The 27,936-nt window shown below is 37.4% G+C and overlaps 2 protein-coding genes across 3 annotated transcripts in view; one reads left to right on the top strand and one right to left on the bottom strand.

Annotated features, from left to right (window-relative positions):
- Window positions 1-5: 5 nt before the first annotated feature.
- Window positions 6-27,018, top strand: LOC146480337 (DDB1- and CUL4-associated factor 11-like). Its single transcript, XM_085109486.1, has 20 exons — window positions 6-281; window positions 1,387-1,532; window positions 2,916-2,947; window positions 3,151-3,243; window positions 4,891-4,955; window positions 6,543-6,643; window positions 7,904-8,006; window positions 9,323-9,366; window positions 10,279-10,333; window positions 11,312-11,380; window positions 13,806-13,863; window positions 15,148-15,240; window positions 16,062-16,154; window positions 17,178-17,267; window positions 17,764-17,827; window positions 17,918-18,030; window positions 18,454-18,493; window positions 18,602-18,648; window positions 19,372-19,431; window positions 19,893-27,018. Exons 1-20 carry the CDS (start codon window positions 133-135, stop codon window positions 20,049-20,051), a joined length of 1,674 nt encoding a protein of 557 aa, XP_084965612.1. The 5' UTR covers window positions 6-132; the 3' UTR covers window positions 20,052-27,018.
- The window catches only part of LOC146480336 (hepatocyte nuclear factor 4-gamma-like), a 29,067-nt gene continuing 25,159 nt past the window's right edge, over window positions 24,029-27,936 (bottom strand). For both annotated transcript variants that reach the window (XM_085109488.1, XM_085109487.1), the window contains exon 6: window positions 24,029-27,914. In XM_085109488.1, the coding sequence (XP_084965614.1) occupies window positions 27,616-27,914 (299 nt within the window). In that variant the 3' untranslated portion in view covers window positions 24,029-27,615. The remainder of the gene's footprint in view (window positions 27,915-27,936) is intronic.

The following is a 27,936-nucleotide window of genomic DNA, read 5'->3' as shown; positions in this document are numbered from 1 at the left end:
GAGGCTTTTCATTTCCGTCCATAACTTTCATCAAAACAGACCAGCTCATCTTGCGAGGTCATCATGCGAGAAAACCCAAGCACTCTCTTTTCTCTAAGCAACTGAGAGGTTTCCTGCCCTTCTTGACTGACTATGGGTAGCAGGCATACCCGTCGCTCGGGTAACGAAGGAGGAGGGTCCTCTAATTCAGAGCACGAGGAGTCCAATTCTGCTGTCAGTGAAGACACAGAGAGTGACAATGAGTCGGATCTTGTAAGCGTTCTTGCATTTCTGCTGCGAAGGTAAGGTACACGGCGTCTTTTAAAGGAGAATTAAATCCCTTGTACCTTTTTATTAGTGTATCTCCTTGGTGGTATTCTTTAAGAGTTTGCGGTTTTCACCACCATACCAACATATAAACTTCATAGTACATAAGCTTTCTATATATTGGAATGAATCAGCAATCATTCAGATTATGTAACCCTAAGTACGATTTCTATCTGGTGCCACTGTGCGAATTCGAAAAGCGTGAACTCCTTGATTTGATTTTGACTAAAGTCATGATAACTGCACTGCAGCCAGCCAGCCAAGAAATGGACCACCAAGTATAACTACCTTTTTTAAATTTTTTAATATTATCAAAAGTGCACCTAGATCACTGGTGTGGGGAAGCGGGAAGCCTGGCATAAGCCTCCACCTGTAGCTTAACATTGACACGTGAATTCTCAGTTGGGCAGCTTCTGCATCTCCACTTGCTGTTCTCACAAATTATAGAGGGGCAGCTGTTTGTTGATTATTCTCTTCTCAATATCCTGTCTCCCTATTAACATAATTATCATAATGACTGACAAGTCAAATAAATTCATGATGTGCATGATGCCATAATTTGAACTTCTAGTTTCATCTCTGGATGTGATTCTGTTTGGAAGATTTTGATCTTCTCAGCAGTCACATTGGGTCCATATGTCTACACACATTGTATTCTTGCTAGCTTTTTCTTGTCATAAACTTCTTTGGCCCAGTTATGGTATAAAAGTAAAAGGCACATCCAAGCATTCCCTGTCCAATTTTTCAGAACCCAAGCTGCTATGAGCAGACTCCAATTTTTATTGTGTATCTCAATCCAATTGGTATTGATCATTCAAACAGAGCATGGAAGTCTTTGCATTAAAATGCTATACTCTATGATCACAAAGAAATGTTTACTAACCTGGCATGGGTGTGAAGGAAAGTCTCTGTACTGAACTCTTATATAATACTAGAATTTATTGAACCCTTTCCAGATGTTCTTGATAATGAGTAAGAACAACATTTTGTGACAAAAATGGAGATCTGTAATATAGTCAGCTTATCTACCAGTGTTTATAGTACTTTTAATACTGTTTTGTTATTGTTTTCTGTTGTTAGTGGTCAGGCCCGTGTTGTGCGAGCCAGCACTGCAAGTGGGAGTGGGATCCATCTTATCCATGGTCTGTCCTCAAGTGATAGTGATGATGATGAAGGTTATGACGACGATTTTGATTTACATCGTGGCAATGTTCCTGTTCCGCCAAGTACGAATATTAAGCTTGTGAAAAAATTTATTAAATATGCTTATTAATAATAACATTAATTTCAGTGACTTCTGGATTGAGTTTTGTGATGCTTGTGTGACCAATCCATCCTGTTGCCATACAACAAATTTTTGTGATTCATTATTAAAAACTTTGTGATAACCCGTGAGAGTAGATGCCTTTTCCAGCTTTTGTAAGACGTCTGCTCTTGCAGGCTTCTATCTGATGGCTTCTGTTCCAATTGGCTAACGATAATCATTTATAACGACTGCGAGTAGGGAAGCTTTAAGAAGGCAAACATTGAACTGTACAACTCCTCTCCACTTCTTGTATTATGATTGGCAAGTTGAAATGGAAGCTGTTGGTAAATTTTTGGTGGAGGTGCAGTGGTAAGGTTGTTGAACTTTCGAAAAGAAGATCAGGGTTTGTCGTTTCCTTAGACAAGAAACTTTGCTCGAAATTGTCTCTCTTCGCCCAGATGTGTATAAATGGGTACATGTACTAGCAACATAATGCCTGGAGGGGGAAGGGAGGATAACCATGCGATGAAATGGCATCCCATTCAGGATGGAGTAGCAATGCTCAGGCTCAAAGTGCAACTTTATCTTTACTTTACTGCTTGTGTCACCAATGCGACCCAGAAGGAGAGCTGTTAGAAGGCAAATGTTGAACTGTACAGTTCTTCCTCTCCACTTCTTGTATAGTGATTGGCAAGATGAAAAAGAAGTTGTTAAAAAGTTAGCACGATAGCTGGGTATACAATTTATTACAGCCAAAATGCGAAAAAAATGAACACTTAGAATTATTTCTGGAATGTCTAATAAGTTGTATGAGCAATCAGATGTGTGACAAAAGTTCTACAATAAAACATCTCAAGCCACAGATAATTTCAGTTACAGTTTGTAGTTTATAAAATAATATCTCATATTTGAGTGGTTTTCCTTCCCAATGCAATATTTATCCATAATTTGCTAGAAATAATATTATTCTATTGTTGATGGTTTTTGCAGTTGGACTGTAATAGTGTTATTAAAATATTTATTACAAATTATGTAATTGATATTGAGTGTTTTAATTAGATGAGTTGATAACAACACATATTCTGTGTAATGCTCTGAACTAGATATTAGTTATCTTGTACTATATATATCTTAAGGCATAGTTGGTTAGATAAAAACCAATATTTCAGCATTACTGCCTTCTTTGGGGTACAAAAAAGGCATTAGTTATTTTGTACCTTAGTACCTACCTGAAGTCAGTAATTCCAAAACAGTGGTTTTTATCTTAACAACTATTAATAGAGACTATAAATAAACAAACAAACTTCTTATTATCTGCTTCTAATTAGAACCAACCATTTCTTCTCTTTGTATCTATTTATAGTTGATCCAAATCCAAGTACCTCGTCTGTTGATGTAAGTCTCATAGTTGATGTGAATATATACCATACCTTTAATAATATTATCACTCACCAAAAATGAGCTGTCATAAAGTATTAAAATAAAGAACTTACACGTAAAGACTTTTATTATTAAATATATGTAATATAATTGTAATTTCACAGTTTGTCTTATGATTCACTCATCCATCCATCCAACCATTTCTTTTTCACTTGCAGGAAAGCCTGTTTAAACAAGACACCCTCTTATCAAGTGGTCAGACAGTCAATAATCACCTCCATAATCATAATATTTGTTCCAGACTTCACACGGTACATCACTTTCCTAATTCAACTTTGGTTCACCACAGTAATTGGTTGTTTTTGATCTTAAGTCTGAGGAATGTTGCATCCAAAGCTGCTACTTCCTTGGGGCACTCAAATCTAACCTATTGGTATAAGACAATATCTATTAAATTGTCTGTCAGTCTCTATACGGATAGGTGAGAGAAATGTCCACATAGGAGAATGTTGCATAGATGCTTCAGTGTGGATTGTCAGAATTGTATTTTACAATAAACTCAAAAGATATTAACATCAAATGGGGTTGTTGGGAGAATATTGGTGAGAAGGTTTGTCATGATATTCAGCGGTATTGGGCAATTCCAGAAAATATCCATACCCAACAACGGACGGCCTCCATATTTTAACCCCCCCTTGCCTTCGGAAATTCCAAAATGCAGTACCCCCCCCATGCCCTCAGAATTCCATAATCGTGAGCCCCCCCTCCCCTTCAGAATTTCCGGTTTTTCTGGGAAGTACATTTTCAACTTAGCAACACCTACATGAACAAACGAACATGAATTTATGCCTCCTCAGGGCTGTGATCTAGCGGCGCTAGGCGACAAGCTTTACTCTTCAGCGACAAGAAAAACCTACCGCTAGTGGCCAGGCTACGAAAACTTCTTTTTAAGTCCGAATTTGGCTATAATAATGAACACAATTTACGGCAGTTTTACTCCTCTTTGTTTTCTTGTGCTGTTTTGACGTCTACAAAGCAGAATAGCTCAAATTCAGACAGTTAAAATCTTTCAGCCGTCAAAAGCCGTCAAATAAACCGTCGAGTCTTGTTGCGTCCTTTTATATGTCATGTAGTGTGCACGAAAAGTGTTCTCAACCCATATGCTTCATGTAGTGTACATAAAATGTATCATGATCTATCGGACGATCTATTGATGCTTGTCTTCTGCTTCCGCGGTCATACGTTCATGGATAATTTAATTTACGAACTACAAAAGTCCACTACAATAGCGTTTTCAAGGAACTCACTCTACACTTTCTACCTCAGAAATCCCACCTGTGGAATTCACCAGTGCCTTTGGATATTCAATCGTAAGTACCCCCCATGCCCTCAGAATTCCATAATCGTGAACCCCCCTCCCCTTCGGAAATCCTAAAAGCCGTCCATGGTATCGTATGGATATTTTCTGGAATCGCCCATTATTACATTTCATTGTTGCCTAGTAACACTCGGTACATGGGCAGTGTGGTATTACAAGAGAACCATGTGCTTTAGCCTAAATGGTGGACTTTGTAAGCTTTTGTTGTGTTTATTAAATAAACCTTTGTGAGATTTCAAGACAAGGTTAGAATGTGTATCCTGAATGTCTTTTAGTTTTGATAACCAAAACCAGCATGTTGCTTGTATTGCTCACTTGTGCTTGTCCTGCTTTTTTAAACCCCGACTTCGTTTCAGAGCAAAGGCCATCTGTAAAAATGTCCTCACCTGGTTTTTAGCTACCCTCACAGTATTCCCAATTTGTAGCCAGTGGCCTTCATGTTCTCTAGTACTGACCATACATGTAATTCTCTTTCATGCATTTGACCTTCTCCTTGATCTCTTCTGAATGCAATTCATTGACTAGATCATCATTTTTTGATTCTAACTTAAGAAATCCATCAATTCTGATTGATTTGTAGAGAGAAAGTTCTCTTTGCCATCGACCCAACTTTTCCCAAGGTGATAAAGCTGCAGCTTATGCCAAGTAAGTCAGGTTTGCTTTTAGTTGATGTTAAACAAGCAGCTCTTGTATTGGCTTGGGTTTGAGTCTTTCCTTCTCTGCCAAGATTTAATAGGAGTCTATATACATGTGGAAGTCCATCCATTTCACGAGGGCATTAGTTTAATATTGAATCAACAGAATGATGAGAAAACAAAACAAGACCAACATGGGATGACAAACTAGTGCCAGGTCCCTACTTTAGAGTTAGTAGTTCTTATGTAGTGTCCAGTCCCTTATCTAGCTGTGATTACTATAAACTGATTATGCTCTATAGACCTATGTTATAAATGGGTACCACTGAATTGTTTGATTGCTATCCCCGCCTAAAGCTCTAGATAAGGGGGTTTAGTTTCTAAAGAGAATGTGGTGGTGTGTCCGTGGAGTGCATAAACGAATGTTTGGTTTTATCAACAGAGTTTGTGAGGGAATTGGCCACCATCAATAGATTTTGAGGGGTGATGTTTCAAGTGTTTACTTAGCCCTTCGTCAGAGCGAATTTAGTCCAATTGAATCAAGCAAATCAGAGTGACTTGCTCTAAACAAGGGCTAACGCTCTAGATGTCAGCACTCAAATCTCTTTATGGTGGCCAAATTACCTTTAATTAGTTATCAACGTTGTTGATACAGTCATGTTAAAGAGCTCAAGTGAGCCCATGAATTTCCCACTTTGGCTATTATGCTCAGTGAGAAATTCATGGGTTCACTTTTTAATTAGCACTTTAACCTACACAGCAGAGTTAATTCTCTGATCCATCAAAAGTTCTAGAAAGTCAGACAAGGAAGCAGGGTCCATAATGAATCAAATATAATGTGAATATGTGTCTCTCTGTCAGTGCTCTCCACAAACTACGCAAACTATCTGACTGTAATTTCTATTTCAGGCAGTGGGCTACACTTAAGTGAAAAAAAAATAACCAATCGGACCAGCCAATCCTCTCCCCCTTCCACCCCCCCTTCCCTCCCCTCCCTCCACAGACACATTTTCCTTTTGCCTCTAATGGAGGTTACATTATGTGATACACAAAATAAAGAAGAAGGACTGACAAGCCCCGTTTATGCTTACTGGTACAGAGGAATTTAACCTTTTAACCCCCAATAGTGACCAGCATTTAATTTCTCTCTACATTAATCACTACTTTACCAAACATACAGGTCATGAGAATTAACAAAATGATCATCAAAAATAAATATTAATGTCTTACTGTTTAAACAAATTCCCCCAGCATGGAGAACAGTGAGGAAAACTGTTACACATCCAATGTTGGGCTCGGGATCCGCGGTTGGTAAAATAATGAATTGGCTCAAAACTCAATGCATTATGACCATCTTTAATAAAAGAAAAAAACATCAACATTTCCACCATCTTACTAAGGTGTGCTCGTCCGATATCCGTAATACATTGTGCGCTCTTACAACATGACACTAATAACGCTGTCAAGACATCCATAACAGAAACTATTAATGTTGAAATTGGTTAAAGAGTTTATCTGCACATCAGTGGCTTTCCTTAATAATTATGTTGTTGTATCTATGATGTTTTGTTTATTTTGTTCTTTCTTTTATTTGCAGTTTCATTCCCAATGAAATGGAATCAAAAGCCCAGTATCATCACAAGTTATTTTGTGGCAGATATTCCACTGATGGCAATGTTTTTCTCTCGGCTTGTCAAGGTTTGCTTGTTTGTAAACTTAATATCAGTACCTTTCATAAGATACCAATAGCAGATTTTACGGTTGTGTGCTTGGTGACTGCACCTTTGAGTGGAGGCAAAGCTCTAGTTGACTTTGGTTTGAGACAAACCTCACTGCTTTTCATATGTAAATACAAACTACTTAGAGTGAGAACAACATGATTTTCATTCAAAAACCAGGGAGGCAAACGAAGTAACTCCAGCCTCACTTCTGCCCAAAGGCCATGTCATAATAAGCAAACAACTGTAAATTAAAATAGGATATTACGTTAAATTTATAAATTTATACATTTGGGTTTGACCTGTATATTAATCATATTAAATAACTTCATTCGAGATGTGATAATGGTCAATTAAGTTTAATAAGAGGCATTAAATTTTCGGGAAAGACAAATACAAAATGTTATCATATAAGAATCTGCAAACTAGTTTTCCAGAGGTGGTAAAGGTCTGAACATAACATTTTGGGAGTCTGCTCCACGGTTAGACTTGTGAAGTTCTCTGACTTACTATCCTAAGTATTGTTCTTTAAAATATAGGCTTTGGCGTTCAATCAGTACTTAAACTCAGGTTTGTATTTACAATAAGATGGCTTCGTGGATCTGACCCCAGCCTGCTCAAAGTTGTCATTATCATTAATTTATCACGAAAGCTGTATTAAATAGGATTTTTGGTATCTTTTGTAAAAAATGATGAAATAAGACCTTCAATCAGCTGCCAAATAATTCTAGAATGACCGACGAGAGGAAAGAAATCAACTCAATTCTTGAAAGGAACAACTCGTGATCTGTTCTAGCGCATTTTGGAAACAAAAATGCGAGAACTTGAAAAACATTAGCCTAACATTTTTCAAGTTTCAATCTATACCGGCCTACTCTGTCTCTAGCCAGAGGCACTAATCGACAGTTTTATTGCACTGGGGTGATAATTTATAACAAACTTGACAATTATTTATTTGTTTCTGCTGACAGACAAACATTTAACAGCAAATTTGTGTGATACTTCACCTTTAAGCCACAGCCTGACAGGGGAGCTTATTTCAAATCAACAAAAACTAAATTAGGTTTTCTGAAATCTCACCACACAACAAACTGAAACATTGCAGTCATGGTTTGTATACTCATTTTTAGTGAAAATCAGACAAATTAGGTAGAAATTTGAATTCTTGCCAATAGTTGCTCATATACCTCTGATGGCTGACTAATTAGAACCATTAGCTGATTTGTCTTTTACCTTACAGATCAACACATTCGCTTATACGATACAAGACATGGACAGTTCAAAGAGTTCCGTAACATTATAGCAAGAGATGTGGGCTGGAGTATAATTGACACTGATTACAGGTACAAAGAGTGTGATTTTATCCCAGATTTTGACTCATCTAATCTGGTTCAAACTTTTGAAAAGAATCCAAAAAAAATTAATAAAATAAGGTACTGGTCCCAGTTGTTCAAAGAGTGGTCAGGTTAACTTTATCCACTGGATAGGTCGCTATGTGGCAGATAAATCTTGTACAAGAATTTCCTTATAGCCCTATAATTTTGTGTATAAAGTAGAAGCGTCTGTCTAATCTAAGCATGGGATTGTGTGAAAAACTTGCCAAAAGCTTTGGTTGGAGTACATTTTATCAGCTGGATAGCAGCTTATCCACTGGATAAAGTTATTCGCTCTTTGAACAACTGGGGCCTGTTTGATACACATGTAATATTATATGGCTTTCACTAGCAGTTTCGAAAGCACTTTTTTAACGGATGTTTTGGTTTCAAAAAGAAGAGAAAAAAAAAAAAAAAAAAACCACTGTCCTCGTGTCGAACCGGTGCACGAAAAATGTAATTGATTCCGGACCTTGGTTTAGCGCGTCAATCGCTTGCGCCAACGAAACAGCAACAATAAAAGCGCTTCAATTGTAACAACACATTACTTGTATCGGCTCGAACAGCGAGCGGCTAATCCAACGCTTCGCTGACTTCATTGTTCAGCGAAATAAAAGGTTTCTTTTGTTTCTCGTTCAACAAAAGATCTCCAAAAGATGCCGCTAGGAAAACTGAGTTTTTTGCATACGTTTTTTCTCGAAAACGAAGAGCAAACCAACAAAAAAAAAATACAGGGCAGTGTTTGTTGACTAAAACGAAGCCCACATGCAAAAATTGAGACATATCCGAAAAAAAAAAAAAAAAACAGCCACACATTCGACATTAGGCGGTTATGCCCCCAGCCCTTCAATTATTATAATTTGTGACCGCTCTAGTGAAAGCCATATAATGTATATCAAACAGTACCTTTTTGTGGTGCTGTTTGTTTCTTGTCATATTGCTTACAATAAGGGGCATAGGTGATGATTTGGCCTTGGCATTCAAATTTCTCTACATTTGTTCTAGTTTGACATGCATACAGACTGGTTCTTGTGTCAGTTCCTTAATTATTTATTTTGTGATTTAAGGACTCAAATTCACCCAACAAGCTTACAACTTCAGCCTAAAAACTAAAAACTGAACCAACTCAAGTGATCTTGAAATGATTTCCCTTCTTCTCAGTCTAAAGCTAAAACAAAATTCTAATGTGATAACAACTCTTGCCAAAAGTGAAGTCCAGATTTGTTAATCACATTAGAACTTTGACATTTGATCTGACCTCTGCATCATTGTTTATATTTCATTAGCCCTGATCAACAGTACCTCATCTATTCCAGCTGGTCTGACTACGGTAAGTTGTAACAATAATTTGTTTATGTTCAGGCTATTAAAAAATTATTATTAAGGGCGGCAGGGCTACTTTTATGAAAAAATACTTTTTTTCAGCCAAATTCGAGTGCATTTGTTAATTTAACAATTTTTATTTCGAAAAACAGAAAAATGGAATCTTAAAATCTGCACAAGTTGTCAAGGAAAATAACTTTAATTTATAGTATCATAATATCATACCATACCCTGGTATTATGTCTTTGTAGAAAACATTAAGTAAAATTGATCACACATTCTCCAATCTGACTGGTCAATGAAAAGGGTCCAATGCAAGTTGCATCACCATTTTCACACAAATTTTCAAACCATTACTTTGCAAACGCATAGATGCAACCTTTACAAAAAATATATCTTCAGTTCATAAACCCATAGTACATCACATGCAGTGACTTTATATCGATAAACCTCCTCCTTATTAGTATGCGGTGTTTTATCAGCTGATAAAACACTCCTCATTAGTATGCAATGTTTTTTCATATGCTAATTTCCAACATTTACAAAAGCATAATAATTGTTATGAACTCTATTGACACACGTTTTTCCTGGAATGTTTTTGAAGCTGTTCAAAAAACTCGCAGCACGCGTTTTATCGGGTCTAAAACCCGATAAAACACTCCTGCTCGTTTTTTAATTACTTAGCATTTCATTAAACTATGGCTAGTTCTTAATTATTAATAAATATAATTTTTTTATGCCGGTGTCTCTCTGCTCAAAGTTTCATGAAAATTTTTGTGTGGTACTCTCAACATAAATCTAACTTGTACCCTTAATACGAACAGCAGGTGTTCTCTCCCAAACATGGAGAAGATCTGGATACAGTCTGGTTTTAACAATTATTTTGATAATAATTGTTCTTTGATCCTCTTCGTCATAGTTCATCTTTGTAACATCTATGGAGATCATGAAACACACACAGCTTTATGTTTAAAGTGAGTTTATTTTACATATACAGTCAAACCTGTATATAATGGCCCAGTATATAGCGGTCATCCTGTGTATTACGGTCACTGAACAACTTCCCTAAAATCGTCCCTTATATTTACTGTTATAAGTTGACCTGCATAAAGCGATCACCTGTATATAACGGACGTGGTCACCCTTTAGACTTCCTGAATGCACAATTTCATTATCTTCTATCTGTATACATGTATAACGGTCACGAAATTGGGTTATGATTAACGAATAATGCCAACTGGAGGGAGGAGGTCTGAACGATCTCTTTGATGACGAAGATGGTGAAATTGCAGCTAGCCCCCCTGAGACGCGAAGGAGAGGCAGCGATGCCGCAGAACTTGACCTTGATGAATAAGACAATAGCACAGGCAGTTGGGCTTGCAAAGCAGCTGAAAGACTTTGCTCAGTACTTTGGACATGACGAGCTTTCTTTCACACTAAGTAAAGTCAATGGCATACTACATGAAATCAAGTTTCGAGCTCCGAAATATCAGAAAACTATAACGGATTTTTTTTAAAATCCATATTATTACATTAAAAGCTTTTCCTACAAGGAAACTTAGATGAGTATACTACACCTCCGTAAAAGTACGCCATGGGCATTTTATAGGCTTTCTTTTTATCCTGATTATTGTGTTGCTGTTACTCGTTATTGTCACTAAAACGTAAATTGAGTGATAATTTGTACATAAAAATGCTATTTATTGACTTCTGGGGGAGTTTAAAGGAAACCTGTGTACAGCGGTCACCCTGTATATAATGGTCACCTGGCCATTTCCCAAGGGTGACCGTTATATACAGGTTTGACTGTATCTAGTTCTCTTCAGCTACTGGGTTTTTCATGGATGCTCTTGAAGTGGTGAAATAAAAATATTATTTTGAGGCCTGCACATTCTACAGAGTACCTCGTTTACAAGTTACATGACTTTAAACTTTACTTTTCTTTACTTTAGCCCAGAGGACTCCAGATTTTGTGCTTTTTCAATTAAATTTTCACAAGACAATTCGGAAATCTTGGCAGGGTGAGTTACAAAATACGTAGCTAAAAAGAAGAGTCTGATCAGGGCTGTTAGTAGTTGGCACCTTGCTATTAAGGATCTAAAGTAACGATGATGACGACAGCAATGAGAACACTACATCAGACATGTATTTTAAATAATTATTCTGGTACATTTCTTCACTGTCCTGTGCACAACAACAAGGTGAGATGGCCAAGGTTATGTGGAAGATTTGAGCACAAGGCATAATTTTTTTCATTTTCTCTCTCATTTTGAACACCGTTCCTACCAATTTAGTTCCTGGATTGTTCAGCCACATTGTACAATTTGAACCTGTTGGAATAATAATTGCAAGGTAGTGGAAGTAGGATGGAGTTATATTTTTCAAGTGACGTTTTTGTTGGCTTCGCTGTCATTGTTGCTTATGTTCCCTATTATGGCTGGCAACTACTGTCAGTGATGTTACCCAGCTACTCAAAGCTTCCTCCTTGTTGAACTACATGTACAGTACAAGACAAGGTTCCTTGAGACACCTAGTACTGTTGTTCCCATGCTTCCCCTCCCTCCCGCCCAGCTCAATTTTGTTACTTGCAACTCACAATTCTACAAGCAAGTCTATCTTGCATTTCAACATTGAGAGGGCAGTGTGATGAGATCTGTCCCAAGAAATCTGCCTGAGACTGCAGCTTTTCCAAAGCTTAATAACAGCCCTGGTATGACACTGAAATAAAATTATTGAAATTAAATTTTTGTTTCCAGTAGTTTTAAATATTGGCGGCAATCAGCTAGATCAAGTGGTACCCATTTGTTAAGTTTCCATTTTACTACTTTCTGGTTTTCATTCATTCCAACCAGAGAATACTCAAGCCAGATATCTTGTTTGTTTTCACGCTATCTAACAAACATATTTTAGAACCACACCTTCTTTGTTCCATACTAGCTGGTGCCATGCAATATTTATTAGTTTCAGCCGAAATGTCTCTACCTGAATGTTGTCCTTTTGTAGAGCACGAGACGTGTACTTTACATTCAGTGTGTGTATGACCATATTGCCACTCCCTCCATATGGAATGCTCTAGTCAATATTTGTCTCCATTATGTCAGAATTTTGCTAATGGGTTGCTAGCACCCTACCAAGGGAGAGATGATAATGTGGAGTTAAAATTGTTGTCACTAACCTAGCTGAAAACCACCAACTGTCTGGTTTTCTCAATAAAAGTCCAAGTGCTATTCACTCTACCACTCAGACTGCACCTTTTTGTATTCTGCATAAGCTCCCATTTCTGAGAAGGGCCCCTACAAGAGACTGACATGCTGTAGACAAAAATGACTATTCTGAAATCATGTTTGTTAATTTTCTTATTGTGTTACAGTGAAACCTTGATTATGTGAATCCTCAAATTTTTTAAAACTCCTTATTCTTCGAACCAAATTAAAGTTCTTCCCTTAGATTTGCTTTGGTCAGACTTTTACCTCCGCTTTTTTGAACTCCCAATTTTTCCAACCCAATTCAGTTTCCCTCAGAGGTTCAAAAAATGATCAGTATTCCACTGTAGTTTCTGGCATTGTTCATCAAGTGTTTTTACACTCTAAAATACATAACTTGCAAAAAATTTCGGACGTTTTATTTCAGACATTTAATTTTCGGACACTTTTTCCCTCATTTCGGACAATTTTCAGACAAACATTGCGGACGCTGCGCTGAAACATGCCTAGATTAAATTTACCACTAAAAAACATGAATTAGACTGAAATAAAATCTGTGAAAATGATAGTTTTACTGTACCTTCAAGGTTTTACAGCCGGATACACCAACAAGAAAATAACACAAACTCAATCAAGCTTATGCCTGAAGCAGTGTCTCAAATATTTTTCTTTCCAGTGATAAAAAGAACAACTGAGCAAATCCGCCTAATCCGAATTCTAGCCATGTCATGTACATTGGCTTTGAATATGTGATGCCGTCGCCCAGAAAATACTTTTTAAAGTTTTATACTATACTCTAAAAATTTCGGACGCCTAAAATTTCGGACGGTTTTATTTTGAGACACTATTTTTGTCCAAAATTAAAATCGTCCGAATTTTTTTGCAAGTAATGTATGTCAAACAAAAATTGCCCTACCCAATAAGTTTCTTTTCTGAGATCCCACTATTGTGCCCATTTAAATTCCACGTTAACAATAACAGAACACACAATTTCAGTTGCCAGGAGAAGACAATATGCCAGTTCTGGGACAACTGAAATTTTTTTATTATTATGAATCAATCTTTAACCAGAAAGCTCCTTCACAAAGTGGTTTTCAAGGAGGGTCTGGATTGATTTTTCTTGCATCCTGTCTTTTGTTCATTCTGCTGTGAGAATGGATGGAGGGCTTATATTCCATGTATTATAACCACTCAGCGCTACTTATTTTGTAGGACTTTGATTTTTTGTATACATTGCCTTTAGAGCCAATGATGCATGTATATATGTTTATGATCGTGGGAGTAATCAACGGACTCTAAGGGTGAGTGAGAAGTTGAAGGAGAGATGGAAGGGGGAATGAGAATAAGTCTGTATCATTAGCAGTCAAACATGACAGCTGATTTCATTGACATATGCAGACCTGGAATTTTTTATTGCTTTTGGTGCAAAACTGACACCTGTAAGTACATCCTCCAATTACTAACAACCAAAGCGGAGATCAAAATGCACAACTGACCATTAACTGTGGTGCTATATATATATATTGATGCACAGCCAGTCCACACCATCACCAGATGAAGACCACCAGTGGTTTAAATGTCACATTCAACACCAATGTTACACAGTCGTGTGACAAACGATAATATATTTGAGCTATCATTTCAAACCACAATGACCACCATCTTTCCTGACTCCAATAAGTACAGTTCATATCAGTTCACATCAAGGACACTTATCGACTGGAACATACATTCTTCCCACCAACTGAATATTATTGATCCAAGGCACAGTCAAGTAAAGGTAAAGTCTCACTAGGAGCACACACGACTGAATTGTAACCCAGTTTCTGTGCCATGAAGCAACTCGAGTATTGCTACTCCTCCCTGGGTGGGATGCTTCAAGTCCATTGCAGGGTTACCCCCAGCAGCATGTTACCAGTACCCAATTGCACATGTGTGTGAATAGAGACAATAAGGAGTAAAGTTTCTTATCTAAGGAAACAACATGACAGTGAGGAGACCTAACCTAGCCTTGCACCACCAACCATCCACTCTTCTAACCAAAGGTCCCACTGAAAGCTGACGTCTTACTACAACACCACCACATCACCATGATCAAGGAACTGTAGGAGCTTTCAAATCAGCTGTGATCACCACTGGCCACCTTGCTTAGGACCGGACATTTTAAATTATTTTACTTTATCTTCACCCACTGGTTTTACGTTGGTTTTTTTTTTTCACACAGGCTCTTGTACATCTGTAGTCTGTGATGAATTAGATTTAGATTTCCGACCAAGAGGAGCATGGAAATGGTTTTAAGTTAGTGGCTTTAATGAACTCATTTGATAACAAATCTCACTGCATGTAGTGTTGACCACTTTGCAGCCAGTTTGTGGCCATGCTGGCAAATCATGTCTAAAAAACCTAGGTTTTGCACACACCAATGAAATCAGCTGTAAGGATAATTCCAAGCTTCAAGAATTTCTTGCAGGTTGGGAAAGTTTGATGTCAAAACTTTTGCAGATTATTGTTTTACAGACTTATTCTACATTCCTCCATAGCTTGCTCTTGGTTGTGTTTGATTGGTTATTATAATTCCCTCTCAGGTTCAAGCACATGAGGATGATGTAGATGCCGTGACATTTGCAGATGCCAGCTCTCAGATCTTGATCTCTGGTGCAGATGATGGCCTCTGTAAGGTACAGGATAAAATTTTGTTCACCATTCTAGTAGTCATGAACAGTGACTATTACATTGTCATTACTGCGCATCATACCATTTCCACATGGCAAAGTTTTTTTATTAGTTTTTATATGTTCAACTTTTTGTCCTCTTCGTGATATCTTTCTGATAACATCCTGTCCAATTAACCATTCCAATCAATTCCAAGAACTACAAGAGGTGCTGTCGTGAATGTAAACTTGGAACACAACATTTCTGCCTCATACAGGTCTTCTAGTTTGGTTGTATGACTTCAAAGAAAATCTTTAAAAATCATTAAAAAGGTGTAAAAGAGTTATGAAAAGTTCATCAGGAACTTCAGCATCAAAAACAATTTCACTGTACTGTACTCATTACAAGTAAAATTATATGTTTGTCAGATGTTCTGGGAATAACCCCAGGCGGGGAAACAAAAACACTAAATTGAAAGGGTTATCTCTGAAACTTCTGGCTGTATTAAATTATGCAGTAATCAAAACCTTTCAATAATTATTATTGTCAAACTGCAACAGTATGGTGTGGGGCACCATAATTACCATAACTGGCCTAAAGCATAACAGAACTCACCCATGGTGGGTGTATCGTTGCATCCTTGTATCCTTGGCAGCTCTTCTTACAGAACTGTTTGAAACTTTAATTTGTCTCTTGTATACAGACCAAGAGATAAATATGTCTCATGCCTAATCCGCAAATTTTGGCTAAAAGGCTTTCAATAAATCCATTTTGATCCAATCTAAGAAAGAAATCCAGCCCTTGCAAATTAACTTAATATCAAGTTTTTGTGTTTTGTCTGTTAAAGGTCTGGGATCGCCGGCAGTTGGACGAGAGCCATCCCTGCCCAGTTGGCGTACTAGCTGGACATGCAGATGGTCTCACTCATATTGATCCCAGGGTAATGCAGCTCTACATTCATTTGTTGAATATGAAATTATATTATTATCCTATGAAATCGCACAGAATATCACCTGATGCTTAGCCGACGAAGCCACAGGATGAGTTGGCTATTAAAATTAAAGGGATATTTGTCAAGATTGAGCAGCTGGATACATAACAATACAAACTTTATTGACACTCCCTGAAGAGGGCTTTTCTAAACATATTAAACATATTGATGACAATGCACAGTTTTATTGCAGAAAAGCTAGTCAGAGAAATCTTTATTTTGCCATTTTTTTCCCGGGCACATGAAATTATGTATATTGCAGGATATCTGTTGTGTATGGAGGATGAATATCGAGTGCACCATGGCCATATTTGGGCAGTGTTGCAATGTGTTGAATTACAATGCCTGTTATATGTTTGCCTGTTTGAGCTGTAATTCCCTGTTGTCATTGACAAGTTTTTTTTTCCAAAACAAGAAGTGCTACTGAGGGGTGTTATTACTTCTCTAGAAAAGGTGTCTTCTTAATAGGGCCTAAATATTCTCATTTTCAGGGGAGTAGGGAGAGCTTGTTTTGGGCAGAACCTATTATTGGAGGGAACTTTCCATTTCAGGATGGTTCTTGGCTGAGTAAAAACAACTTTAGAAAACAGCTTGAAACAGTAAAAACAGCTAATCATGACAGTCCAAGGGCTTACCGGTATATTCAGAGTAAATCATTACAGGGGTGGGGTGGGGGGCTTGATTTTTTGGAAACTAGCTTAGCTTGAACTCGATAAACAAGGGGTAAGTTATTGTAGAGCAAGCTGCCAATACTTTTTTAGAGCATTGTATCGTAACTGTACTGTCAACTCGCACCTTGTGGACTCCTGATTATATTGTATGTGGACATCTCACTTTTATGGACTATTTCTATTATTACCACCAAATCTTAGCCCCGAAAGCTGTCTATTATTATGGGAGTTGACTCTAGCCAATTAATTAAAAGCAACATCGTATTATTTGCTTTGTTCACTGATTTTTGTGTGTTGGCAGGGAGATGGCCGGCATCTTATCACAAATTCAAAAGATCAGACAATCAAATTATGGGACATGAGAAGGTTTTCTGATGAAGAAGGAATCTTCGTAAGTGTTGATTTTTAAATAAAATTCTAATATTTGTAAAGAATCAAATGTCAATAATATTGTCTCAAAGAATGGAGCCACTTGGTTTATGCCATAATGCAGTCTCCAGTATAATTTCAGCCAAAATAGGAGTAGCACACACCATATCATAATTTAGATACTAGGTAGATAGCCTTTATTTTCAGTCGATAAATTTTAAAGCTAAAAGCTTGAGGGGTGTAGTATTAAAATACTAGTAAGTAGTAGAATTAGTGTAATATGATAATCAGTGGACATAAAAATTAAAGTAGCCGTTCCAGGCAAGCTTTGAATATTCACTCTCCTTAAGAGTTGAATTTTATCACCAGCATGGCTGCCAACTGCTAGTAAATGCTGTTCTCCTCAACATCAGTGCCCCACAGATCACATTCATTCACTTTCAGGAAACAAACAATCAAAATGTTAAAATAATAACTTTTTTGTAACATTTTTTTATTAATAAGTTGTAACATTGCAGGCCACCAAACGAGCTGTGGCAGCACAAAGGTGGGACTATCGCTGGCAACCTGTCCCAAGAAAATGTAAGTTGAACATAATTACAACAAATCATAATATAATTGAACTCAAATGTACAGTTAAGTTTCACTGAACTCTGCTGTTCTTCTCACCAGCCATGAGACGAGCCAAACTAGCTGGTGATACATCTCTTATGACATACCGTGGCCACAGTGTATTACACACACTTATCCGATGTTACTTCTCTCCTATGCATACCACTGGGCAGGTAGGCTTGTGGATTTTTTACAAATAAATAAAATAAATCACTTATTGGGGACACGTTCCAGATCGAATTGGAATTTAGAATTGTTGGTTTTTGAGGAAAGGGGAAAACCAGAGTACCTGGAGAAAAACCTCTCGGGAGGGCAAGGATGAGAACCAACAACAAACTCAACCCACATGTGACGCCGACTCCAAGAATCAAACCCTGGCCACATAATGGGAGGCCAGTGCTCTAACCACTGTGCCATCCCCCTCCCCATTTCCCCTCTTTCTTTCATTTAGACAGGATATGATACAATTGAATCACTCCAATACAAGTGGAGATCAGGGCCAAACCACCAAACTTCAAAAGTCTTACAAGCATCCCACTTTGCTTCCACTACAATATTAACCATCATTACTTTTTATTTTCATTTTATTTCTTTAGCGATATATCTATTCTGGATGCTCCACAGGTTCAGTTGTTAGTAAGTGCCAGTTTATTCTACTGATCAGAACAAATTATTATCTTTTTATCAAAAGTTTTTTACCATTTTTTTATTGATTATTTTTCCAATCCCACTCTTGTTTTACAGTTTATGATACGCTGACAGGAAAGATCGTCTCCAGACTTACTGGACATGTATCCTTGAAGCTAAATAACATTTCATGTTTGTGTCCGGACTGGGGCCAGATTCATGAAGTATTGAGTCAAAGTAACAATAGGTTATTTTCAAGAAACGATACTTAGGAAACATCCTAACTTACAAGAAAGAAAGTTTTATTCAGGGAGGCCCCACCCCATGGTGCAAACCCTTACCCTTTTATACAAAATTTTTGACAGAATTAGGGTAACCCTTCCATATACCTTTTATAGGAAATAGTAGTACCCCTTTCACACACCTACAGTAGAAACACTATCTTTTTTGATTGGGTCTGTTCTAGATTTTTTGAAAGGCCCTTGTAAACCTAATTGACAGTTTTCCCTACCCTTTTCAATACTTCAGCTCATGAAATCCCTACCTTTAATTATATGCCTTCAGCCTTAAAAAGGTAGCCCTTTTGGGTGGAGCCTCCCCTTATGGCCCATTTCTCGAAAGTGCCAATTAGTATATTTTTAAATTTTTTTTGCGGATTGCCCAGTGAGTACAGACATGGTACTTGGCCAATGTTTTCATAGAATAATAAGATTTTAAAGTTTAGTAGTATTCAAAGCTAACAAAGATTGAGCTCTGTTAATAAACATTAATTTATCACAAAAGACACTTATTGGGCCCGGTAAGTTACTGGGACTTTCGAGAAACGAACCCTAGGTATTGAAAGTCAAAACTGAAACATCAAAAACGTTTGCCTTGACAATAAACAGGGATCAACTGTACGCGATGTATCCTGGCATCCATACCAACCTGAGATTGTCAGCACTTCAGTGAGTTCACCTAACTGTTGATCACATTTGAGAATATTTATTAAGTTACATTAAGTTTCTTTTTGTCTCTACAGTTTTACGGCATGTCAGCTTAATTTTTTTTGTCTGCTTTTTCGCAAAAACTAAGTGCAAACTGACAAGGAAGGCCTCAAGACAATAATAATTCTTTGAAAAGGCCTTTGAAACATTCAGTCACTTTTGACAAAAAAAAAAAAAAAATGACCCAAAACATAACTTAGACTAACTTCACTGCCTCTTCAATTATAAGTGAAAATATTATGGATTCTGCAAAACACGTTTGAAAATATCCATAACCATTCATCTGCTTAGATTATTATTTTTTTCTGACAATAGTTCATCTTTTTGTTGCATCAAATGCATTGAATGTTGATGAAAAATACTGCTTGCTATTATAATAATGTTAAAGATTTGATGCAACAAACTGGATTGTTTTTCTTTAGTGGGATGGAGTGCTAGGCTTATGGAGTTACAGAAGAAATGATGATCCAGATAACAAAGATGAGAAAAAAGATGAGAAAAAAGATGATGAGGCGCCTTCCAAGGACACTCAGCGCCGTCGCCGTCTTCGTGTCTTGCACAGAAACCTCCTAAGTTTTTAAGAAGATCTTTCAATTCAAAATTAACCCGCTGCATTTTCAGCTTGACACGAAAGGAATGTGCTTCATTATGTAACGATCATTAGGACTCTTTTTACAAATAGAATTAGCCTGTGTGCAGATGCCGCAGGCGACTGGGATAAAGCTGTCAATATAGTTTGTCGTACAGAAACTGGGTTTAACATTAACGATGTTGTAAAAAGAAGGGAAGGGGGGATGGGGTCGTCTCTCTTCCTCTATCTCTTGTGCTCCAAGGGATGGGAAGAAGAGAGACCATGATAATGAGGAACCTTGGGGAAGATCAAGATTTATTTATCAATCAAAAATGAACAAGGCAATAGTTTAGTAGACAAAACATTTTAGAAGTTTCCTTTCAGATTTGCTTAAGCAAGTTAAAGAAAAAGTTTTTTTGCTAATTAAAAGTAGTTTTTCCAAGAATTAGAACTGAGGGTGTGATATATTAAGCAGAAATTGAAGAAATTATTCGAACCGTCCAGAATATTTGTTCATGAAGGTTTAAAGATTACATAATTATGTAGCTGCATTTGCAATAATACTTATCTAGTAATAATCAAAGATTAGGGAGTGTGTTCGATGATCTCGATCGCAGGCTCTCTCTGCGTTGCCAAGTTGGTGATGATGTCATCCACCCCTGCAAAATCTGTGGGGGATGCCAGATACGCATCCCAAGGTCCATTCATTCATTCGTTGATCGATTGATTGTCCCAAATAATCTTGACTCCAAATACAATTAGGAGTACGTTCTTTCTCATCCTCGGAGACCCAGGGGCAGATAGTTGGGTCAAAAGGAAGTCGAAGCGACTAAGTTTAGTTTCAACTTCCTTTTGACCCAACTATCTGCCCCTGGGTCTTCGAGGATGGTTCTTTCTACGTCAAAAGCAAACATTACTCATTGAATTCTTCAAAGGTGCATCTTTTAGCCAGGAATTGAAAAGTGCAGCTATGCCTTGAGCTAATGAGAGCTGTGCCTCTTTCAAAGGAGGTGGGTGTTAACCCACGTAAGCTATAGAGCCATGTGCTCCTTAAAGCGGTTTCGCGCTGTTTTGGCGTGAAATTTGGTCAAAGATGTCGTGAGTTTATCTTGTGGCTGAAATTTCACTTTCCAATATTATTTTCCCTCTTCACTCTTTATGTTATGTTGGTCCCATTCGTCGTTCGCTGTCACAACTTTGTCACTCACTTTTGCGACTTCTTCGCTTAAGAAGTGAACTTGTGGCAAGTCTAGGTGTAGTTGTGCTCCTTAGGCTAGGTGCTTCATGCTGCAAAACACAGGTTAAACTCTTGGGACTAAACTTTTTAGAGCAGTCTAGGCTGGCTGTTCATTAGTCTAGGTTGGTCAAACAACGAGCAGCAAGAAATTTTTAATCCATGCAATTTGCATAAAATTGGTTATGCATAAAAACAAACACACTAGTAGAAAGAAAGGCCTTTTAGCCTTTCCTAGAGCACTGCACTATATAGTCTGTAAATACCAATACATATGATAATCCATGTGTTTTAACACAAAACCGCATACAAAGTCATGAAAAATAATCTAATTTCCACCCATACTTAGAAGGGATAAATTAAAGAAAATTAGTAAAAATTATAGCAATTAGCAAATTATACAATCAGTTGTTTTGTTTAAATGTTGAATCATGTCCTTCAAACATAATAAGAAGGACACAACAAGGGTATTTTGTGATTTTGCGAGAAAAAATTGATAAATGCTCAGAAGTTGCATAGTTTTTACATGTATGGATGTGTATGTATATGTAATACAAGTATTTATATCTACATCCATGAAATCAGTGCTGATCTATACGGGGGGTGACAACTCTAACAAACGTTGTTTGAGCAAATAAGGGATACATCTCCTTTGATGTCGCGATTTTTTTCTGCTATGTCCCGGAATTATAGCGTGTTTCCCGGAAAAATTTTTTAAGTGTCCTGATTCCAGGAAAAATCTCCAGATTCCCGGAACAATTTTGGCTTTGTCCCGAAACAGCGTTTGTTAGAGTTGTCACCCCCCGTGATCTATATTTGAATATTTGAAGGACAGAGTGCAAAAGGAGCTTCAGTGCATTTTAGGCCAAATTTTAAACACACCCAATTTGAACAAAAAAGGAGCAAATTTTCTAATTTTTATGGGCTGATTTCACCACAAATGCTTTAGTTCTACCTCAGTCAGCAAATTTGGCTTAACAATGCACACAATAGGCTCTCAACCATTGATTTATTTTTGCCTGTAGGCTGAAAATGGCAACTGTTTTGTCACATAAATTTGAGGTGACAAAATGTTTAGAAATTTAACCTTAACACCGAACAATAAATATGAATGCATGTTTCACACATAAACAACCGTTTCAGTTTTTTCCTTTCTTCAGTTTCTTGGAAGGAGTGTCTTTTTCCAGCTTTTGTTTCACCCATCACAGGGGTGACACAAAAGCTGTCAATTTAAGTGTCTGCTCCTGCGGGCTACATGGGAAAAAGCTCTGGGTCACTTTCTCTCTGATTTTAATTAATGATTTGCCTTTTTTGAAATATTAATAAATCTTATTTTGTTTTTGAACTGTCAATATTTTATGCTATTTAATCAATTAAATGCCAATTTATTAAATCAGTAAGGGTGGCCGATATTGATACCAATATTGAGGTTTCCCTGAAAACTATTGGTACTCAGGAGAAATATCGTTCAGTTGTTTCAAAACCTTTTGAAACTGCTTACGTGGCCACTTCTACACATTTTCAGTAAAGCATTAGCCTGCAAACACAGACATATTTCTGGCTAGCTGTCGCTTCTCTCCACTGAGAAGCGACAGCCGGAAATACATCTGCATTCACAGGCTAGTGAAGCATAATCACAAGATTTTTACTGTTTTCTTGTACTTCACACAAATGGAGTATTGCAGTCAAGCAGCTTACACATTCTCTACTTGTTTATATTAGGTAGCTTGAGCAGCACAACCTTGCTTGAGTGATGACATCAGACAATGTCATGATATTGCCAATAATATTATTATTCAACACATTGTAGCACTGTCCAAATATGGTAATGGTACGCTGAACATTCGTCATCCACAGTAGACAGATATCCTGCGATATACATAACTATGTGTGTCCGGGAGAAAAATGGCAAAATAGATTGTCTCCAGCTTTTCTTGCAATTAAACTGTGCTTTAATGTCAATGTGTTGAATAATAAAACATCCTGCTCAGTCTTGCAAAATATCCCAATTTTAGCCTACTTGGCCTAAGTATCCGGCAATATTTCATGTGATTTCACAGGAAAATTGTTAAGTATTATACTCATGATCAGATCAGATCTATTTGAAACACTGGTATCCACCCACTATTAAAACTTAAAATAACATATTTCTGGTAGGCAATTTTCCTCTAGTGTTTAGGGATTTTTTCCATAAACCCGGCCCTTTGACACAGCTTACAACAGTGTTTACAGGCTAATGTATATACAGTTTTGTTATTTGTCTTGAATGATAAGTTCAATCCTATGTTAAAAGTTGAAAAAAAAAAAAAAAAAAAATAGGGGTTTTGTTTGCATTTTGGAGACACCAGAACAGAAGAGGGCTCTTGGTGACATAATCTTAAAATGGTTGATGCAACCCATAGACCCCCTTAGTCTCTTCAAGTTTCATGCTGCTTGAGAAAATGTTGGGATTGGGGATTGGAAATGTCTGTAACAGACCAATGTAATGGACAATGGACTCGCGTTGATTGCAATAAACCAAACTAGGCATCAGTGGGAGGGAAATGACTTAAAGGCACTGCGTGGCCTTTTTATGCTGAACACCTACAGTTCTTGCATTAAAATGCATTTTTCTTGTACACTTTGATGTTTATGTAATTAAAATGTGTTCAATTTGGCCACAAACCATGCCAGAGCAGTTGCTAACTAAAGGGTGTTCTTTTTTGGATGCTCTACAGATGTTGTCCCTTTCAAAAGAAAAACAGACAAGTCGCTTAAAAAGAGAGAATATATGACGTTTATTCCTGTTTCTGTCTGTCATGATTCTGGATAAGTAAGATGGTAAGCTAACAAACTTCACGAAGCACAAAAATAGCTTTGAACCCTGAATCTAGAAAATAACTTCTTTCGAACTACAGCCTTTGAAAATTCTCTTCACAAGCTGATCGTTAAATTGTTCTTCAACAAAAACACATGCCCTGTTTCAGACATTATGATACTACTGTGCAGACCCTTGTTATTAATAACCTGTGTAAAGGCAGCTACCTAGCCCTCCACGCCTGTAAATCCCCCTTCCCCCACAAGGGTGTACTTCATAATGTGAGCTGTACAGGGAGGCTCTGTTTAAAAGGGGTGCCTTGTTCCATCCAGGGCAACCTGCACCATTTGCAATGTCTTACATTATTGGTCGCAAGCACAGAAGAATGAACAACAAATCAATGCTCCTAGACACAAGTACACAAGTACAATGGAGCTGTAGGTTATCAGGCTCCAGTGAGAATAGAGCTTAGAACAGTATTCATAGGGTTGGAATGATAGCAATTAAATCCAAGAAGACCAAGCAAAAATTCCCGACAGAAATTACAATGCAACGATTGCGTTTGCCACTAGAAAACAAGAGGTTTTGACTTGTCTTTGAGGTTTAAGAAGGCAGTATAATTTTTGGTTTTTGTCTCTGAAAGAGGTACCACTTCAGTAAAAGTTGGTATGTGAAAGGGATATGTAACGGGTTGAACCTGGTGGAGCCTCCCCTTTTGACACTATGGAGTACCCCCACCCCCTCCCCTTTCAGGAGCTCCCAAACAGGCAACCTAATAAAGGCTAGGGAAGAGACCATTATTATCAATAATAATATTATTAATACAACTAGCTAAATTTGCTTGCTAAACTCCAATGTAAGACCAAATTAATGAAAACTAGGATACCAGCATGCAAAAATTCCCAAATTAAAAAAAAATAACCTGACAATGCATTCAAAATAAGTTTGTAGTATTTTGTTTATGTACAAGGGTAGCACAAAAATTCCAATTTACCACTACGTGGCCCATTATATTACACATACATCACTCAAGTATATGATTGTAGATAAGCACGAAAACACAGCAGCTCAAAGTTAGCAAGGTCATGCTTGTTTTGCAATTCTGTCACAGGCTAACTGGGGTGCTTTCCACCTACTAATAGAAAAAAAAAGAAGCCAAACTTCCAGTTGAAACGTCAAGCGGTATCGTGCCATTTCTTTAACGACCTTTCGTCGCAGTTTTGAATGTTTAAACAGGAAGTTCTCGTATAAAAGGTGCCTGGCCTGGCCATTCTCACCTTCAGTTGTCAATCAACCATCAGAGCGTAAACAACCGACAAACAACATGCATCTTTTTCTATGACCCTTACTGATAAAAATTAATCGGCTTAGTTTTCAGATTAAACTGTTAAACGAATTAGAATTTGATATCTTATTTTGCTGTGGTGATATTGTGAAAGTTTGAGGGATATTTTTCAGAGGACGCTTGAGTCAACAACTTACACGACTGAAATGCATCTAAATTTGCATCTCACATCCACAAAGATGTAAAATGAAGGAGGGGCTTGCCCTTTTATAGTGGAACTTCTTGTTTAAAGTTCTAAGTTTCACGTAACAGAAGTAGGGCCAAAACAACAGATTACTACTGAAACAAAATGAAACACTGTATCAAATGTAGATGTGTGTAAAAAAAACAAAACAAAACAAAATTGAATAAGTGTCTAATAGTCCAGTTTCTGTTTCATTGGCCATCACCAGTTTTGAAACTAATGGCTCAAAAACACACTCAGTTTAGAATATTGCTGTCTACTTGGCTTGACAAACAAACCATACCTACACATTTCTGAATAAGCACAGAGGTGGGATATATTTAAAAATGTTTGCTGGTGGGATTATTGAAGGTCAAAATCCAAAATCAGCTGCTTGAACCTGTTTTGCTACCAAAAACTAAACATTCTCTATGAGAAAAATCTAAGATGCCGAGAAACTATGCCAACGATGACTTGACGCACCTTTAGGCTAACTACTACTCCAAAAATATTGCCATCCCCAGTAGCAGCAACTAAACAACAGACCATTTTGAGAATCTTTGATAACGCTACAATCACATAACTAAAGCTCCATATTCTTCTTTGCAACCCCCATTTTTTTACTAACTTCTTTACTGGTCAGTTGAAAGCATTGCATGTACACAATTAATCAATAAAGGGCTGTCATTAAGCTTTGGAAAACGTCAGCTCAACAAGTACAGTAGAGTACTCAGCCATAACTAAGGAAAATCTTCTATTTTTGTTGTTGTTTCTAAAGTAGCTGGCTAATCTTCACTATAACTACCAGACAAATTAGCCAGATGCTGGCAGCCATTACAGTCAATCTACTGTACGTCACAAATGGCCAGTATTTCTGAGAATGAAATGATTCTTCCTCTTTGTAATGTCTGGCGTTTGAATACATGGAATGTTGAAGATTTCTCTGGAAATCTTTCTGAAAAAAACGCATTAACTGAAAAAAATTCAAAATACTTAGGAAACAATTGTTGTTATATTTGAAATACTTAATGATGTAATGTAAAGAAAAATTCATCATTCACACCGTCAATAAACTAGGGAAATTTCTACGGCAACTCTGAAATCTAGCTGGCAATGTTCTAAACTGACAAGTAAATTTAAAAACTCTGTTCAAATTTCCAAAAATCTGGTCAGGCATCATCCATGTAGATTGACTGTAATGACAGCCCTGCCAGTAATATTCTTAATCTATTTCTTAATGTTCATCAGTGGTTTAATAATGAAAAGGGGAAAGGCTGGAAATACAGTAATGAAACTCACTGATACGACAGAAAAACCATAGAGTATTCCTGATTGGTTCACGCTGAGAACTCTAACTGCCCATTACTACTGCCTCAAGTATAATGTTAGTAAACGTCTCTACAGGTTTATTTAGCAGTCACGCTGGCTGCTTAAAATATGAAAGAAAGCATATAGTATAAAAGCTCCCAGCTGATCTTGTAGCTTAGTTTTTAGAATGCTGGTAAATCTAATCAAGAGATTGTGGGTTCAAATCCGCCAAAGTCAAAGATTTTTCTTGGACTTTGCCAAACCAAATTTCCTTCAAAGGGCAGCACGTTTGGGGAACTATAAGGACAGTACAGTGGTCCTCACTCAAAAAATAATTTCATTCCAATTCTAAATATAAAGAGCCTTGCTCATTGCGCACCTTCACCAATTCTTGGTACACAAGATTGTCACTCTAAGCTTTTCTGTTTTTCTATGTTTCTAAATTGCTTGCTAACTAAGAAAATGTTTCTGATGCATTAATTTTTTTTGGAAATTGTGAACAAAACTTCCAAATCCATGCCATGAGAGGAAAGAGAGTGTTCTCTAATCCTAAGAGCTTGTGATTCTAGAGTTCCAAGCGAGGGCAGCACTGTAAACTGAAGGATGCAGTAAAACCTAGTGACTACCAAGACTAGGCACCATGATGCAGCTCTTCTCTAACAGACTAAGCACCCCAGCGTACTCTACGACACTCAACCTGCTTACACTCAGCAGTTTCAGACCACTGTCACGTATCAAATCTCTCCGTCTTTGGTATCACACCTCCAGGAAGAGAATTCTGTGGCCCAGATACAAATGGTCTACTGTCCTGAACCATGGGAACTGGTGGTGTTGGAGGAGGGACGCTGGCTCCTGGTATCATGCCATGCGCTCCTAAGCCTGCATTGTATAACTCGGCATGTGGTGAGGGTAGGGGGCCTACTGGGGACAAAGGTGTTGGACCAGTAGAGGGAGGGAGTGAGCCCATCTGTGGCGAGCCCATCTGCACCATATTTGCTGCGTCTAGCTGCTCGGCGATATTGGTACCTGTAGGAAGAGAGAAAGATTG

This window comes from Pavona decussata, unplaced genomic scaffold, assembly GCF_977016875.1.
Source record: "Pavona decussata unplaced genomic scaffold, jaPavDecu1.1 SCAFFOLD_53, whole genome shotgun sequence".
NCBI classification, from domain to species: Eukaryota; Metazoa; Cnidaria; class Anthozoa; order Scleractinia; family Agariciidae; genus Pavona; species Pavona decussata.
This window is presented reverse-complemented; position numbering and strand designations above follow the sequence as displayed.